Genomic DNA, 19768 nt, shown 5'->3' with positions numbered 1-19768 from the left:
TCTTGTTTGATTACATTTAAGTATAAATACAAAACAAATATATCTTAAAATCCAATCTTACTTTAAATTAAGATATATATATATAACTCTTATATGAGGAAACATATACTTAATTTAGGACCAATATTTCTAAATATGAGTCTTTATACTTAATTTCAAGAGTTCATTTTGACCAAAAAAGCAGAATATCACAACCTATCCTAAGAAATCTTACTGAGACAAATTGTTCAAGTTCCACTGGCAGCTTTTTCCCATATAAGTATAAAAAATACTTGCATTCTATACTTTTCCTTTTTTTAATTTATTTGAAAGAGACAATTTTTGTTTTTGTGTAGTAGTAAACAGATGTATGTGTTTAACTTAAGTATAACAAAGGGTATCCTTGATATATTTTTTGTTGCAAGGCTTTTTTTAAAAAGCATAATATGCAACAATTCAGTGAATGTTTAAGCTCACATCTGTCAGAGATTGGTAATTGCTGTTATAAGTTATAATAAACAACCTGCTTGAGTTTAAAGGATTACTACTAGGGAACTTGAAGTTGTGTGTTAAAGTCACTCATTTTTAGAGTAGACAATTGTGCCAGTTTCAAGAGAAGACCCTAATTGATTCTTGTGGATTATTATTTTTGATCAGGAACGTTGGTTGATAAGTCATTGCTCTTATAGGGCATGCAGAGCAACAGACATTGCTGAAGCAGTACAGTTACAGTCCAAGTGAAGAATAAAGAAAAGAAAGCGTTCTTCCTGCCACTTTCATTGATTATAAAAATAGTATTTTTTGGTTGATGGAATGTTTTGATAGCATTACTTTCACATCATTGTCCATTTCATAATATACAGTACAGGTACTGTATGTATGAGACTTAAAGTCTGTTGATAAAAACATGCTGGATGTGATTTAAATAGTTTGATGAAAGCAGTGTTAATCTATGAAGAGAAGAGGTTGTACACTAAGAAAAAAATCGTTCAGCACTTAAAAAGAAGTCTCTTTTTAAGTTAGAAAATTAAAGAGGTAAGGGGGTGCATGGCTTTGGAAAAGTCATAGTGATTTGCTGGGAATCACTACAATAATCAGGGGGATCAAGCACAATTCCGGGGTTCAGACAAAAGTGATACTCTACCTGTGTTCTGGAGTCCATCTTCCACTGCCCCTCCTTCGAGGCGAATTTGGAACAGTAAGAGAGTAAGGACAATGATGTACAGAAACCTACAGAACTAGGTACTGTCGCTCACAACTGAGACACCAATACTCAGATTCAATCATACATCTCTATTTAGAGTCAAGTGTTGTTCATTTGTATTCCAAAAACCCTCCAGTTAAATAGACATTTAAAAACAACAACATTAAACAATGAGCTTCAGACACTCTAAGCACATTGAACTATAGCATTACAACAGTCAGTTCCTGGACAACAATGAGAAACATAAAATTCAAGTCAAATGAAAACAATGTCAGTCCACTAAAGCAAGAACAATGACAACCTAAGGGCTGATTATTTTTACCTTTCTTCTCTTTCTTCTCCTCTTCTTCCACACCAGCTCCCAATAAGGTGAAGATGATTCCAGTCTGAGAGTTGACACCGACAGCAGTCACCACCATGCGGCCCGAGCCCTCCATTACATGGGTTCCTGGTGAAAGTAGCAGTCATAAATCAAATTATGCATTTTCATAGCACCAATTTCATCCTACTCATGGTGGCTTAAAGCATCAGGTCAAAAAACCTCAAACATACTGAACTAATGGAGTTTATCAAAGTAAAGGAAACAGAGCCAGAACCAAAAGGCTCAATAGAGTTTGGCTCTCTCTCGCCTGTCGTCTTATCCCTTCAGGGGTCGCCACAGTGAAGTAGTTTTCACTGCTTCACACAAGTCTTGGCAGAGGTCTTTATGCCGGATGCCCTTCAAGACACAATCCTGTATTTTATCCAGGCTGGGGACCGGCACAGGGAGACCCAGACTTAGGTCCTCTTGTGGCCACATAGTAGTGTCTTACCCAAGGACCCGGACTATCTCATTGCATTTGGCTGAATACCCCCTAAAAATATTACCGTTACTGATTAATAGCAACATTAGTGACGTAAAATAAATAATTATTTTTACCCTAAAAAAATGGTAAAATATGAATTGCGATAGACTGGCGACCTGACCAGGGTTGTCCTGCTTCACCCAGCAGTATCCAGTACTGGCGCCAACAACCCCTTGACCCCGGAAGGGATATATAGGGTTAAAATAATGTATGGATGGATGATTGCCATGCTGTAGTCATGACACTTCCATCAAAAACAGACTGTATATGAGGAGGACCAATTGAGACGATGGTTTGCTTCTGGTTCAAGTAAAATAAGTATATTCAGTCTGCATCATTTCCATGGCAACCACTCTCCCCAATCAGGAGTGAGATTGTTGGAGGGCTTGAGAGATTCTGTCAAACAATTCCAACATCTGAATAAAAACATGTTAAAAAAAACTGTAGTAGAGCAAGAATATTCTGACAAATATGAGTAATAGCAGTTTATTTCTCAGAAGAAGTTTATGGTACTAGCTTCTTTGAAACATTGGGTACTTCTTGTTTGGAACAGAAGGGGGGAAGGGTCACTCAGTCCAGGTTTCTTGTGCTGCGTTCACACCAAATCTAATTGTCAAATTTGCAAACGCCTCTATTTGAAGGTGCAGCTAACTAGCTGCTCGACGACTCTCCAAAAATGTGTTCATAGCCTCGACACACCATGTGTGTTGGAGGAGCGACTGCTGGATGTTTTTATTCTGATCGCTACATGGAGCGGTGTCTGTGTATGTCTCAATTTCAAAGGATAGAAGACTTGGATGGTGTTGAGGGATCAGATTTATTTTTTATTATTTTATTTTAAAGAGCTCAATCGTACAAAACAATAGATATTCAAATCTCCACGTCTGGGTTCATGAAATTATTCAGAGACCTCCCCGTGCGGTGAGGTTCATAGTCTAGTGGAGGGGCTGCGTCTAAATGACAGCCGCTTTCAGCAGTACTTCTGTCTCTCTTGCTGTCAGTGTTAGTCCGAGAGAGAAAAAATAAGAATAAAAAGAGGAACTTTTAATTATTGCCTTGATGCAAATAAAATAAAAAATATTAAAGTTCAGGAGACTAGCGGTCGGATCCATCCTCCATGTTGGATTTGGACCCCACCCACTGACTGAGTCCCTGAACATGTGAAATGCCCAAAGCTGAGTCCCTGATTGGCTGAAGCGATGCATCATCTTCACCAAAGTTCAGATTTTAGACCTGGCATGCAAAAAGCCACAGGACCTCAGATCGTGTCTGTACATTGACTTATTACGTAAATTAGATGCCCCTGAAATGCAAATCACATTCGGTGTGAATGCAGCTTTATAAAAATAAAACCTGAAGTGGTGTGATTTGCTGTTTTTTTTTTTTTTTTTTTTTTTTAGTGTCTTGCTGCCTACTACATTAGAAATTTCTGGTCTATATGACTGAGTTAAAAGCATGGGGTTAATGTATGTATACATATCTTAATAACTAAAACATCTGGCAGAGTGACACATTTGTTGTCATTTGCAAATCAAACAAAAACAAAGAAAAATTTCTATTTTAAGGTTTTGTAATGATTTTAGACAAACTTTGACGTCAGAGAATGTGTGCCATATATGCAAACTCTAAACATACAGGAAATCATTAACCTTTAGGAGAGAACGTGGATGGGGCTAATATGAGGTTAATTAAAGTAGGAAGCAAGATGGCACAAAGCTAATTAACCAGTGGAAAAAAAACTTCATGACATTAAAACAGACTAACCCAAATTTCTGCTAACGGTGATGTTTGAATTCTTTAACAAACCTATAATTGCATAAAATAAATCATGATTGCCTTTTACCATAAACTAATGGTGAATTACCTTTGTGTTTCGGATACTCTTACCTCATGTCTAACAAGTACATACTCATGTCAAATACATACTTGATATATATATATATATATATATATATATATATATATATAAAATCAAAGATAGATGTCCCTGTTGTACTTAAAAATACTAATTTTTAAGTTTCTTTCGCTTAAAGTATTAGGATATAAACCAATTCTTGGTGTTAATAATCCTACCTGGCTATATGGAGACAAATCTGTACCAGGAGGCCTAAAGATCCTGTATTTTATTCCTATTCCTACTTTACTAAACTTTACTAAATACAACAAAAACATCACAGTAAAATATATTTGCAAATTGTAACAGATAAAGAGCTAGAACACACCAGACAACAGCATGGGGTCCTTGTCTGCAGCTTTTTTGACGTGATCAGACTCTCCGGTCAGTGATGACTCATCAATCTTCAGGTCATTACCCTGGATCAACACTCCATCAGCAGGAAGAAGATCACCTGCAGCAAAACAGACTTCTTATTTTCTATCTGCAATAATAGATTTTTTTTTTTTAGCATGCATTGGAATGGCTATAATGCTGATACATTGCATTGTGGATAAAGGATCAAGGGGCTTAAATTTGTTGTATGGTTTGCATGTTTAACAACAAATTCCTAAGAAATAACTGCATGAAGTGGTTAAAATCAAAGATTTTTGCTCGTCTGCAGCCAGTACATTTATAAAACAGTTGCACATCACACTCCTTTCATTTAGTTTGGGGTCATTTAAGTCAACAAGAGTGATTCCACAAGCCGTTTAAATCCTAGCAGGGCTGCGACTTCGTAGGCCAGGATTAGGGTAGAATCTCTTCATCTTTATCTTCACCTTTAGCTTCAGCTCCAGCATGGAAGGATTACTAGGAAAAGGTGGAGTGGATTTCTCTCAATGGGCAAATGAAGTTAAAGATGGAGCTTTTCTTTATTTTTCTGTCATTTTTATGGAGAACTTTGTCTGTAACCACTCTGGCAATGACGTCTGATGTCAACTTTTAAACCACGACTTACACAGAAGAATTGGTATTTGGGATCAAATTGTTTTTTTTCTGATCAAGTAAATGTAAAAAGTTAGCTTTTTGCTTTTAATCAAGATCCAGAACAACTTACCACCTACCATATTTGATTTGTGCAATGTCCCCCACCAATATGTCAGCTACGGGCAACTGTATGACCTGGCTGCCACGGACAACCTGGAATTTCTGCTCCTGCTCAATGCGGCTCTGCAGTCCCCGGAACTGTTTCTCCTTCGACCAGTCATTGAAGGCTGTTACGATGACCACACACACAACGGATAACAGGATGGCGGCGCCCTCAATCCATCCAGCGTCTGCTTCTCCTTCATCCTCCACTCCTCCTGCAGCTGATCCACACACTACAAAACAAAAGCGCCACATGTCAGACTCGTTACAACAAATCAAAAACAGCAATCACAGAGGCACAATATCCATTTATTATGATATTAAATTATATATTAACAATTACTAATTACTATATTTCCATAAACTCTCCTCGTCTTTCTAATGAGTGCACAGTGATAGTCCGATAAAGAACAAAACGTTGTATAACTAAAGTCAAAACCTCGAGAACCGACGAAGATTGATGTAGAATTTGAAAGATTCTGGATTGAATAAAAATCAATCATTGCATTATGGCCTCTTTTTACCTAAACCTAAAGCAAAATTTCAGAAGCCATAAGCTGACTAATCTTTCTGTTTGTTTTCACTCATTAAAGATGGTCATTGTATGCAGCAGATGTGGGGTTTTTTGTATAAATAATCAAACTTTTGTAATGTTCTTAGTTTGTGGCTTTCTTTTTATTTTTTAATGATTAATCTTACATTTTCCATTCAATTTCCAAATCCTTTGTCCAGATATTGTAGTCTTAGTAAATAATTAATATATTTATTTGAATAAAAGGGCAGGAAGATGCAAACATCTTCCATATTGTTTGCAGTAGAAAGCACCCTTAAAAGCCTTTATTTTAAAAACATGACTGTGCACTTTATAGCCTAATCTGGACTGTTTTATGGATTAATTATTTCTGGTTGTTACTGATGTTGAAGTAATTAAACTGCACTCTGTCAAAATACCAGCTTTTTTTTTTTTTTTTAAGAATTCCAAAAAAGTTTGGGTGTTATTGTGAACACTAAAGCGGCTAATGTGAAGCAGTGTCAGACTGAGTTTTGTGTGTGACTATCGAGGTTGGGGGTTAGCCAGTGTTGGGTAAATTATTTTTAAAGAATAATTGATAACTTTACCATAGTGAATGGATGACTTGTAATTACATTACTTTTCTTATTCCCTAAATTAAAAAGTAATTAGTTACTTATTTACCTTTTTTTTACTCACATGCAAGTCTTCATAGGATTAGAACGAGCACAAACAAGATATAAAATCCACAAAATAAAAACATACAGACTACACAAGGGCTTTGTCCATCACCACATGACAACAACATGAGATTTGGAGTCACAGGTGTTGCGAATACATCAAAGCGGCCAACAGTCTTAATGTGGCTAACATTAAGTATGTAAAAAGTATAAATAATAAGTTCTTGAGTTCTGACTGACGTATTGGCTTAACTCTAACTCTTTTGTCTCGCTTAGTCCGCCTTATTTCTGTGCGTCTTACATCATTTCAAAAAGAGACCATTTATTGACTGTACGCCTTTTAATGCGTTTGTTTGGGAAAATGTGGTACTTCCTGATGTAGATTCTTTGTTTATATTTCATTAACTTGAAATAAAACTGCACCCTAAAAGAAATTATCAGAATCAGATAGAAAAAGCATGATGAGCAGACCCATCCATCCATCCATCTTCTTGACCGCTTGTTCCCTTCCGGGGTCGCGGGGTGCCAGAGCCTATCCCGGCCACTGATGGGCGAAGGCGGGGTACACCCTGGACAGGTCGCCAGTCTGTCTCAGGGCCACAATCACACACCCATTCAGTCACCCACCCACACCTAGGGGCAATTTAGAGTCACCAATTAACCTATGAAGCATGTTTTTGGACGGTGGGAGGAAGCCGGAGTCCCCGGTGAAAACCCACGCATGCACGGGGAGAACATGCAAACTCCACACAGAAAGGTCCCAGCCGGGATTTGAACCGGGGCCTTCTCGCTGTGAGGCGAGAGCGCTAACCACTTGCGCCACCGTGCAGCCCTGATGAGCAGACAATTTCCTTATTTTTTTTTCCTATAAAATTATATATTTTTTTTAATCCTCAAAAACTTAAGACTATTCCTAAACAAATGTCTGACTGCGGTTATGACCTCCTTTTGCTAGATGATTAAGTCTTACATTAACAGCTTTATTAAATGCCCCAAAATGATGACTGGACCCTTTGGCGGTGAAAATGACTTCCATTACTGAAGCAATGAGTGATGCTGCTGACTCAGCACCTTGATACGGCCTGTGTCTTCATTTCCTGTTTCATGGCTCACAAAGCTGATGTATGGCCCCTGAGAGCTCAAGGTTATTTCTCTACTCAACACTTCATTAACTTTTCCTGGTACCTTTCTTAGGCACATTTAACACAGTCATGATGTGCATGTACACAATCAAACTAGCCCTGCGCTTGAGTCACGACCTCTGGAGGCATGTCACAAAGTGTGACCTGCCTCGGCAATTAGAAAGCATGTGGGCAAACATGTGGCTGTATGTGTCTCACTGAGTGTCAGTGATGCCCCCAGGAGGAGAGGGGGGGTTGTAGAGTTGCAGCCTTTCGGTGTGAAGATACCAACAGTTGTGTGTGTTCATGGAAGTGTGTGCAACAAACAGAAAATGAGCTTTTCACTCACTCTCTCCGCCGCTCTCCCCAGGGGGGTGATAGAAGGAAAGGCCCAGGGAGATTAGGGCAGCAAGCTCCAAAATGATAAGGGTGACATCCTGCAGGGCTTCCCATACCAGCTGGAGGAAGGTTTTTGGCTTTTTTGGAGGTATGAGGTTTTTACCAAATATTTCTTTTCTCTTGTCCAGATCAGTTTGGACACCTACAAGACCTGAGAGAAGAGGAAACAGAGAGATGCAGTTTACTAGACATTCCATAGACATTGTCATGAGTTGATGTGGCGCATTTACTAAAGGAATGGAAGGCAAAATTAAGCGTTTGCTTAATGTAAAATCATTAAGAGCTAAGAACCTTAGAGATATGCCGTTCATTTTAGCATTTAATTCAAAAGAGCATCTTGGAAATGGTTCATAAAAAACAAAAGCTAATATAAGTCAGAATCGAACGTGTTTTTTTTTTGTTACAATTCATCTCCACTGATCTCCTTTCATTCCTTTTCCAGCATTTTTCCAAGTCTTTTCACACTTTCAAACCACACATACCACCTCTAATTACCACTTTGAGTCATGCTGGACCACACATCTGCATTCTCTTACATAATTCTGCTCAGAGGGGAATTATGCTTTGACTTAATCCACCTCCTCATACAGTGAACTGCAGTGTACACAGATATCTTTAGCTTCTTTATTTAGAGAGCTTCCTGGTGGCTCAAAGCGAAATGTACCAATAGAACACGGTCCCTTTAATTGCTTTGATGCATCTAATGAAACTGAAATGCAGAACACAGAAAAGAGCGATGGTCACATTATGTGAATTAGCTGTTCAAAAATCATTTTTGGAAATAATATTCACATTATGTTTCATGGACCACATTTTGTTTATCTTTTTCAGATACATTTTTTTATTATTATTATGTGAAATCAAAGCAATATTTTTAATTCTGAAAACAATCCATCCATATTCAGAACACTGTGATACAGAAAAAATAGTTTCAGAATTAAATAAAATGTCTTTTCAATTAAATCAACCTATCTTGATCACTTCTTTTCAATTGTTTAAACTTTTACTGAATAAAAAAGGAATGCCCAGATTACAACTAACCATTTTAAGAGAGCCCAATCCAACAAATGGTATTGGACAGAGTAACAGTCTGTTGGCTGCGGAGGTTGTTCACGTGTTCAACACAGTCTCGAGTTAACGGTTCTGTGATGTCGGGGTTTTAATGAACTCACCGTTCATTCATTCTGATTGTTATTGATTCTGACTGTTGTGAGGCCTGTCAATCAGTGCAGTTACTGTGGCCTCTCTGTGGACGACATGGATTTCTAGAAGGAGTGGAGGTGGGTCTGTTTGGCTGCCCTGCAGGACTTGGCAGTATTTTGTGAAAGGGATGCTGTGTAGTAAGTTTTGTGTTGTTGTTGGCACCAGTTATGGCCATAAAAAACTAGGCCAGGGGTCTGAAACCTTCAACACTTAAAGAGCTATACAAATATATTTCTCACCGACTACAATCCAATAGGATCCAAAAGGTTTAAATATATTTATGTCATTGCTACTGTTATCATAGATTAAAAAAAAAATAATACATGTTTTTTTAACAAATAAAATGTAAACTTTAAGAGAAACTAGTCATTTTCAAAATAACAATAATATATAACTTTTGACAGAGGTTATCTTGACCTTTCAAAATAAAAGACTCCTTGTACTGGGATCATCTCAATATAGTAGTAAAGTCAGCAGTGATTTTAAAAATAAGGGTGTTTTTACAGTTTGTGGTGCATCTCAGCCATAAATTTGTGAATCTAACTAACCAAAATCAAATCTGAGCTAATTAAAAGACTTTTTGCGTTTTTTTGAACCATAAGGAGCACCATAATCCGCCGCGCCTTAATTCTGATTCTACTTTCTGATCTAAAAACGATTTTCTGTGAGACAAGATGCACAAAAATGTCAAAATATTTTAGTTCAACTTATGATACGTACTGTCCTTTAACTGTACATCAGTGAGTTGAAGCTTGACTTACTTCTTTTAACTTAACCATTATTCAAAGTTACTTATTAAAATGAAAATACAGAGCCATAATGGAGAGGTAAAATAGCCACAAGCGGCTCTGGACCTTTAGTTTGCACACCACTAAACTAGGCTATCCTTTGGCTTTAGTCCTAGAGTGTTTGGTGTGTCAACAGTAGGGCAGTGTATTGGCAAGAGTCTGGCGATATGATACGTATCCCGATACGTGTCTCACAATACATATCACGATATATCTAAGACTGTACCAGAACAATTTTTCACTTTTTTTCAAGCATATGACTGAATATTAATACATCTTTTATTATAATCTTATCTGAGCTTGCTATGAAGCACCACAATCAGAGTTTTTATATGATACTGGCAGCAACGAAGCACAGAGTTTCAGCTCTTTACCCATCCAAAATAAAAACTAAGTAGTACATGTAATGTACATGCATTAAGTAAGAGATAATACCCGACGAAGTGTGCATTATGAGAAATTAACGTATGACGCGGAGGCCTGAACCCTCCAACGCGAAGCATGAACTAGCGGTCGGGGATTTAGGTGGAAAACAAAAGTAAATAAATAACAATCAATTACATATCGTCTTGTCAGCATATTAAATCGATACAAGTATCGCCAAACGAAATATCGCGATATGTTGCCAATTCAAGTTTCCCCTACACATATTTACAGTTAAGCTTACACAATTCCTTTTCATTATTTAAGTTTCAAATATATTTTTTAAGTTTGTTTTAACATAGTGTAATAGAAATGTTGGCGTTAACATTTTAGTTGATAAAGTATGTAGGCTACTAAGTATGGAAGCCCAAACTGTTCATAATTAAATTTGCTGCTAATGTCTGATTAAAGGAGTAGCCAATCACAAACGTGTCCCCGCCTTGTCTGGTTTGATTGACAGACAGAGTTATTATTTGGAAAAAGCTCATCATGAAATAAATACGTCGTTCTGAAAAACAGCATTGTGAAATAAAAAAGACACTTTGGAAAACAGTAATTTTGAAATAAAAGTTTCTACAAAAAAACCCCACATGATTATAATAATATCCAACATGAAAAAAAATATTATGATATATATTTTTTATTATGAAATGTTAACAGAAAAATTATGTTTTAAAGTAAAAATGAAATGTATTTCATAACAAAATGGTCCATTTAAATTTTAATGAAATGTATTTCATAATAAAATGGTCAATTATTTATTGAAAAGACTTTTATTTGAGTGTTGCTTGATTAAGTAATGTTGTATTTATTTAATTAATTATGAACAGTTTGGGCTTCCATAACTAAAACCTAGATAAATAAACTTCATATAAATAAATGTACTTTAAATGCTAATTTTCTTACAATTTTTGTATAAGTAATTAAAACTACTAGTATGTCAAGAAGTGCCGAATGCTGTGAAATAATTACAACTTTGTACCCTAATAAATCTAAATAAAAGCGTTTTTTTTAGCAGAGGACAAAATGCAACCCTCAATTTCCTTTAAATGTATTAATAAAACATTTCAACCAAAGCTGCATTTCTCCTACCCAGATTACTTCATTGTTTTTGCTACATGAAACCACACCATGCGCTCACAGCTGCTCCCCCATTTTCCCTTTCTAACAAGCACACAGCATTATGTCACTCGTAATGCGTCACTGGGTTTCCCTAGCTGGCCTGGATTGCACCTGATAACACGGCTTCTGCATGGCAATGCCCGACCTCTGGATGCAAGGCTGATGGGATGACTTCATAAAGAGAAAACACCGTCTCTCACAGGGTATCTAATCTCAATCTAATTTACCTTCACACCAGCATTCGTGTTTGTGTAAAATCAAACTATCACTACTATGTTTCAGGAGATACCCCTCTCCTTTTACAATTAATGATTTGCAAGCATAAGAATTCTGACGAAGTTGTGTTTTGGTTAGGAATAGGGTGCAGAGTGAACTAGAGGAATTGACAGCTTTATGGGGTTTGGAACAGTAAACAAATTGTTTTTAAAAAGAACAAGCTCCCACTTGGCGAGTCCCCTGCACAGTCAGCTCTGCAAACAGATCAGTTTCCAGCAGTGACCATGTCAGGGTTTTTCAGCTGGGCCTGTGTGACGCTGGCAGAACACTGTTTTCATTTCATTTGCTCTAGCAATTTTTATTAATTATTGTGGGATTGACCTGGCTTTAATAAGGTACAAGCTCTGATGTGAAGATGCGTAACTGCAAATTAGTCCTCCACACAAACCAGCTTCCATTTCCTCTCCCACGGCTACAAGAAATCCTTTTCTGAGTCTGTTGGATCTCCAGTGGTGATAAAACAGCATCAAGTGTGCTTCCTTGTTAAATGTTTAACGCACTCGTCTTTCGTACAAGAGCATGCTCTGTCCGTCACAAAATCCCTCGTTTGCTTCTTCCCATTCCTTTTCAAGCAATCAATCAAACTTTACTGAGTTAGTTAATTATCACAAAAGGTGAATGAACCAAATGTAATATAAGTGTGTTTTATTTTTGTTTGTTTTCTATTTTCTAATCAATGCATTTCATTGTTTCTGTAATGAGTTTGAAATTATTGTGTGTTTTGTCCTGTATTTTTCAACCTATGCTTGAAATAAACCAATCAATCAAACAAACAAACAAAACTCCTAAGCTACGTTCACACCAGCAATCTGTGTTAAAGCAATCACTTCCAAGAAAAAATCTATGTAAAAGCATATCCTTCAAAACTGTTGTGTTAATGTGTCATTAACAACTCACTAAAAAAATGTTGGAGTCCATTTTTGGACTTGACGTACAAACCATTAAACGCTCAGTGAAAGCTGAACCATTTGAATTTTGACTGATGGGGGAATCAGATTTGGTCGTGTCGTATAGAGGGCCTCGCCTGTAATTTAGAGAAGTGCCAACCGTTTGAAAATGGATTATGGACAAGAAATTAACAATTGTGGTTTGTGCCCGGCTCACTTTATTTATTAGGCCCAATCCGAATTCTTCCCTTCACCTACCCCTTCATTTGAAGGGGGTTGTGAAGCGCAAGTGGTGTCAGAAATAAATTTTTTAATATCTCGCCCTCCAAGCGGAGGAATACTCATCACTCTCCCGTGGGGGGGGGGGTTCCTCGTCACGCTGTGTACCGCGCAGGAGATGCACATTTCTTCATGTGGGTGCACTCTGAAGCAAAGAGGCACGCTAATGCTAGCTGATCAACGACTATTGTTGACGTCATCAAGCGAAAGTGACGTCCAAAATTGGAGACAGTATTTTTCCATAACTCTCCGTTTGGAGGGTTAAATGTCGGGGAAGGGAGAATTCAGATTGGGCCTTAGTCTTTCCTATTTTGGAATAGAGCTGTGAAAGAAAAACCGAAAAAGATTTGCGAGATTTGACTTTTCAGACAAAACTTCTTCCAACTGTGGGTACATGCGTTAGTATTCGGTGGCAGCAGTCCAGTGTGAACACAATATTCTAAAAAAACACGTTCAAGAATGCATGTTTAGTATGTTCTTGACGGCGTGACAAATGCACGGTATGAATGTAGCATTACAGTTCTGTTGTTTTAAATACCCCCTTCAAACTGGTAGATGTTTCCTCCTAGTTGTATAAAAGTCCAACTGAATCCTATTAACGCTCAGACAACCTTAATTGATTCATGAGACTCCACCCCTGTGTAAATATTTATGAAAGCACAGGTACATCACCTTCTACCAGAATGTTTGTTAATTCTAACAAAATCATATCAGGAGTGTGAGTGGGACACACCGTACTACTCAGAAATTAGTGACATTTAAATGTTTAATTTTATATTACACTTTAACTACTTAAAAACAATATCAAAATAATGCAATCTGCAAGAAACGAAGTGGTTGAGAGACCACTTACCTTAAACATTATTTGATAATTAAACAATTAAAAAAGGATGAGGGAATGAAACAACAGAAAATGAGAAGACGAGAAAAACCTCCAGTAACTGTGAGAGAAAAGAACAACTAGATCAGTCTTCAAATGGGCCTATTAGCCATTCTCTTTTAATTTGCTTTGTGAGAGGACCCAGCTCACCCTCACATTGAGCCCACAGCACCTTGTCTTGCATCATCCATGTTTGAGTGCATGCAACCAAACACTAGTGTATTGATGTGCGAATAGTAACCCTTGCCGGGGCTTTCATTGTGTGAATATTTAAGGCGCCCAAGAATGCTTGTGGTTGTGGTTGCCTGCACCACGTAAATAATCTCAAGCAACTGATTGGGAAAAAAAAAATAGGCTTCTCAAAGCCCACTGAGGCTTTAAGACCAGTAAATAATGAAAGATGAAAACTATAAATTAAAATTTTTAAGTACAATTTTCGAAAAAATAATTTCTCTTCCTGCTGCTTTAAAAAAATGTTTGTTAAGTTAAAAAATACAGCTTTAACCTACCTTAATCAATTCCTGAAGTTGCAAACATGCAAGCAGTTAATTAGTTGCAAATACAATGAACATGCCATGTTTACAAAATCTTTACAATCGGATTCACAAAATATATATATATATATATATGTAAAATGTGGACTTTTTAAAATATTTATTGTTATGTGTGTTGAGAAGTGGGATCAACTTTTTTACTCAAATTTAAACACAGGTCACCATCTACTGTGGAATATCTATCTATTACCTAAAAAAAAAAAAAAAATGACATCATATAGATGTATATGTATATATTTTTTATTTTTAAATATGATGAATTTTCACATTCTTCTTTGTATCTGCCCATTTAACCCTAGATAATGATCGCCGGGTAATTTTAGTCTCCAGTATCTTTTTTTTTTTTTTTTTTTTAGGAATTTTTTCTTCTCAAATTCCTCATTCTTTAATAAATTATAAACATGTTTTTAGGATCTTCGTATGTTTTTTTTCCATTTTGTTACATAAACCACAGTTAAAAATAAAAAAATAAGTACTGTAATTTATCGTGTGTTGTCATATTTCCATCTGTTTTTTTTTTTGTGAAATACTTCTTATTCGGCATATCAGGTAAAAACTACCCGGTAACAGTGACGGTGCAACTTTTTAATAGCGAAAGTGTTCTAGGGTTAATGAAAATAAAACATTTTTTATATATAGACATCTGACAGGTCTAGCTTTTTTATTAAAAAAATAAATAAATAAAAAGAATGTAGCATTGAGATGCAGATGTGTGCATCATATGTAAAAACAGCTGCTGGTGGAATTTACTCTGCATACTGTGTCTGCTGTTACTTCAGTCATGCAGTAATGATAATGAAAAACAATAATATCTAAGATCAGGATCGCCAGATAATTTATTGTGCAATGCTGACTTAAAATCAGAAATGTATATTTTTGTCCGGAAAGTTTTAAAACAGAACTCTATTTCTCTGGTTTTCACCAGTATCTGCATAAAAATTTGATGAACATTGTACCAAGGAAAACCTTCATCGCCATATTGTACTAATCTTTTCAGATTTGGATTCTATGATCCGAAGCTTTGGCAAAAACTGGCTCCACAGCACCGTATTATTTTTTTTAAAGCTTCAGAAAATATAACTTTCATGTTTGCAAGAGGCAAATGGGATCCTTTCCCTGGTTGAGGGAGTATGATGGCATATTCTAAGAGATGCCCTTTTTTGTCACGGGCTAAAAATAGATCTCCATGGAAACACGATGCATCCCACTCGCTGAACGGAAATACCCACAGCTTTGAACCATGGAAAATGTGTGAATATATAAGTAAGCACATTTCATACATGAACTTTCGCCCGATAGCGTGCGTGTACGCGTGTGAGCGGCAAGGATTTTACAGGAAAAAGCATCACAAAGGCTGCGCACAGTGATGACCTCTAAAAGACCTTGTGCGTGGCCATGAAAGAGAAGCCTGAAAAAAAACGTGAACTGACTTTTGGAAAATTTCACCCCTGAGTTCCTCTTATTTGTCTCGTTTTCTTCCCACTCAAAGTGGGTAATTACTAGGAAAAGTTCTCAAAAAAAAAAGATTACAATAGCAAAAATATAATACAGGCTCATTTTCATCACAAAACAGAATATTGATCTTTAGGTTTTTTTTACAGATCAATAGTCTTAAACAGAAATCTCAGTTTTCAACTTTGAAAAAATGAAGGGACGATGAGGGAAGATAAACCTAGATGAAATGTGACTCAGGGTGCACAAAAGAGAGGCAGCGACCAAAACAACATGAGAATATGAAGGCTGCACTCTATGAATAATAACCCATCAGCGGCTAAAAGATGGATAATTACCATGCTGTTATTAGATGAGCGATTGATGGAGAAATGTGCCACAGTGTCCTTGGGAATGCCCTTCACTATAATGACACAATTTTATCTCATAAGTACTTTTTTACTGTAACAATAAAGTTACATTATTCAATTAGCTTCAAAATACCATTTAAAATTCACAATGAAAAATTAATGTACAAAGTATTCATACATGCGAGATAAAACTGCCTGAATGGACATTTGGATGAGTCTATGAAAAAGACTAGAAACACCGAGACAGAGGGTAACTAATGTTATGTAGAAAATACAAATAAGGATTCATTTTAACAGTTTAATGTGTGATTACCAATCCAATTCATAGTTGAAATTAGTTCATTTTGAACAATTCGATTTAATGAACTAAAATGGATCCAGGACATCTTTAGAACATTAACGGAGCACCTCGTCTTTTTCTTGGTTTACTTTTTGTACATTATGTACAACAGGGATTTAATTTAGTTTGAAAGAATTTTGAGGTAGCTAAGAAGAATCCCACCGTGAAGAGAAAAATAGAATCGCTAGCTTAGCGCTATTTTGGTGCTTTCTAATGTCGTAATCACTTTCTATAGATCAGCGGGTGGGAACAGCGGCTCCGCCCCAATCGTCCCTCTCTATTTTTCTGTGGACCTCCATCAGATGAGGGCCTTCAAGAGGAACAGGTCAGAACTGTTTAATGGATCCATTTAACAATAGAAACACTTAAAATACCAGCTTGAACTGAACGTACCGTTCCGGCCTCTCATTGAAAACGAGGCTCCAAAAAGTCAAAATTTCAGACTTCTATAGAAAAATAAACAATGATTGCTCAATTTTTATATTTGTCACAAAAATCCTTTTTGCTCTACTACCTTTTTTTTTGGAAGTTCTTGCTAATCCTATTTTTCCAAGTTATTCAAGTTATAAATTGGCTAATCAGTGGCCTCAGTGCATCAAACATTAAAAACGCTTCGACAAATTCCTCCAAGCCTGTTTTCGAAAGATAGGGGCGTGGTCTTCCAACAAGCTCACTCCTGATTGGTGAGAGTAGTTGCCCTAGAAATGTTGACTCAATCACTGCTTACTGACGACGTCAGGTTCCAACATGTCCATATCGTGAAAAAAGGCAAATAAATCGACTTCATTTAGTTGGAGTAATTTTCTATGTGTGACATCACACTCACTCTATCCAGTTCTCAAATACAGTCAATAGAAAACACTCTTTAAAATGTTATTTTTTCCTATCCTCTTTTTCTCTATGTTTACCCGTCTTTCCAGGTTGTTAAACCAAACAAGTAAAATCAGAAATAGAAATAAATGGACGACAGAAGAGTGTCAAGTACCTCATATTGATACATTAAAGATGCTTTAAGGTAAAGTTTCTTTACAAGATGAAGAAAAAAACCCAACAAATTTTAATCTATTTCCATTTGATAGGAATTGTTTTCACTAGTAATAGTCTGTGAAAATAAACCGAGGTACCTTATAAGAACAAACCTAGAGAGAACAGTTGCCTCCCAGCAATTGTTCTTTATTTAAACCTTTCTGCAAAGGGTTCACATGTCCTCCCCAGACATGTATGTTACACAGGTTCTAAATGATCTTTAAGACTGAGTGTACGCTTGCTACACCTACCATTACTGGGCAAGAGGTTGTGGCCTCCCTCTTGTTGGAATATGCTCTGGCAGACCCCTGTGACCCCTCATTCAGAGTGAATTTGTGTCATAGTAAAGCAACACTCCACCATACTTTCATCTCTGTGCTGCTTTTCTCAGGCGGAGGTTAAATGTCAAGTTGCTGCAACCTCTTTGCTCGTCCTCTTAAAATAGTTTATTCACAGCCAGAGACTCCATGATGTAATAAATCCTGTTTATGTTTCACTGTTTAGGAAGAGAAAAAGCTATTATTTTCTAGCGTTATTGTTTGTTATTCCTATTATTGGTTTGGATCCTACTGTTGTATTAATATTGATGATGCTAAAGATGCATGGAGAAAATCGGCAATCTCAGTCAAATTTGCACATTAAACCCAAAACATTTACATACATTTGAATTGGCTCATTTCACAATGTTTCATAATGAATTTTACTTTTCCCTACCATTTAGTGGATGTGCCTCGCTGTAAAAATCCGTAGAAATCTGCGCTTCGAAGACACTAATAATGACTCTGTGTATTTCTTTCAACAGGCCGCTATCAATGCATTTTGAAAAATAAAAATACATTAAAATCTGTAAATCCAAGAACATAAAAAATAGATAATCATTGGGGATCAATTCTTTTAACCTTCCTTGATATGGACTAAACAGGAAAATACACCAGAGGAAGAAAATGTGAAGAAAAGTGTTCAGAGAATTCTAGAAATTCACTAGGTCACACAAACACATCAGTGCCTGCAAATACACACTAGTGTGTCATTTATTACCTTAAGAGAAGCCCCATCTAAAAGTTAATGGACTGTAAAGTGGCGCGGTGTGTTTTCTGACACAATGTCACAACATGAGAGTAGGCTGTGCGTATGATTGCACTGCGTGTCACCATGCACAAGCACTTTATGCTGCTTCTGCAAAACGGCAAAGCCGCCAGCTATAGAAGATGCACTGCTCAACGGTGGGATCAGAAAATGACAGCAGAGTGCCAAAGAGGACGGGTCAGAGAGTTATTCACTGAATAATCCTCAGGTGACAATAATTTAGGCAAACATTATAATGCGGTTATATGCGGTTTCAGTGTCGATTCATGTTTTTAAAATAAAATGTAAAAATATGTCCATAACTAGAAAGAACTACCAAACAAAGTACATACATTTCTCAATAATATATATATTTTTTGTTTTTAAGGTTTTGAATTGGATGAATTACCATGCGGCTCTTTAATCCTGCCACTGTGTCTCTTTGGCTTCAAAGAAAACATCAAACTTAACTTATTTAACTAATTAATATGTGTTTAGATTTTTGACACGTCAGATAATTCTAACTGATGAAAATGAGAGTAAAATGTTTGCTGTCACAGTTGTTCATCATCAGTGACATTATATAATTACATTTAAATGTACAGATAAAAAGTGGATTCTACATATAAAAACATGTGTTTTTATTTACAAGCAAAAGAAGAAAAAGGATGAAGAAACACGAAGTCCTATAATAGAAAATCTCATGTTTCTTGCGTTTCAATTGCAGCAAATCTGCTGCAGCTCAAGGATCTGATTAAACACAGGATGCGTTTTATTTTGAAAGGAACTTGTACATGGTATTGACAAAATTGAAAGTTACATTTTTTATTTATAGAAATACCTAATTGTAGATTTCAAAGGTGTATTTTCTAAAAGAATGGCTTGACGACATCAAAAACATAAATAAAGTGTATTTCTCCAACTTTAAAATAAGACTTTGTGGCTCTCGCTGAGTTTCGGTCCATAAGAACCTGAACTTGAGGCTCGTGTGTCCACCTCACAGGACGTAACGAAGATGGAAAATACAATTGTTGTGCATGTGGTAAGCAATGTTCCCTCTAAGCTGCGCACGTGCGCAATTGCGCACTGCTCCCACGCCCGTTGCGCACAGCAAATCTATTCTGCGCACANNNNTTTGTTTCATATATAGATGAAAAGGTAACTTCTCTTATTGTGAATCTAGACATTAATAATGGCCTTTTTAAAATCTTGTTCATTACTCTTTTGTCAGACAAATCTACATGAAGAACAGAACTGAAGAATTTATCAAACAAGTGTAGTAATTATTGTTTTTTACTCAACGAAAAACTTTAATAATTATTTTAAACATAAAAAATAAGAAAATGTTATTTTCATGCT

At 36.4% G+C, this 19768-nt stretch overlaps 1 protein-coding gene across 14 annotated transcripts in view; it reads right to left on the bottom strand.

The window, feature by feature from the left end:
* Window positions 1-19768, bottom strand: part of atp2b2 (ATPase plasma membrane Ca2+ transporting 2) — a 139101-nt gene that overhangs the window by 42807 nt on the left and 76526 nt on the right. For 11 of the 14 annotated variants that reach the window (XM_024270875.2, XM_024270876.1, XM_036212008.1 and 8 more), the window contains 5 exons: window positions 7715-7915; window positions 5029-5286; window positions 4251-4376; window positions 1506-1631; window positions 1124-1156 (listed from right to left, as the gene is read on the bottom strand). In XM_024270875.2, coding sequence (XP_024126643.1) covers window positions 1124-1156; window positions 1506-1631; window positions 4251-4376; window positions 5029-5286; window positions 7715-7915 — 744 coding nt within the window. The remainder of the gene's footprint in view (window positions 1-1123; window positions 1157-1505; window positions 1632-4250; window positions 4377-5028; window positions 5287-7714; window positions 7916-19768) is intronic. The other 3 variants (XM_024270877.2, XM_024270884.2, XM_024270882.2) reach the window with 1 other exon arrangement.

The sequence above is a fragment of the Oryzias melastigma genome, linkage group LG5 (assembly GCF_002922805.2).
Source record: "Oryzias melastigma strain HK-1 linkage group LG5, ASM292280v2, whole genome shotgun sequence".
NCBI lineage: Eukaryota > Metazoa > Chordata > Actinopteri > Beloniformes > Adrianichthyidae > Oryzias > Oryzias melastigma.
Note: the sequence above shows the minus strand (reverse complement) of the source record. Positions and strands in the feature narration are given on the sequence as shown.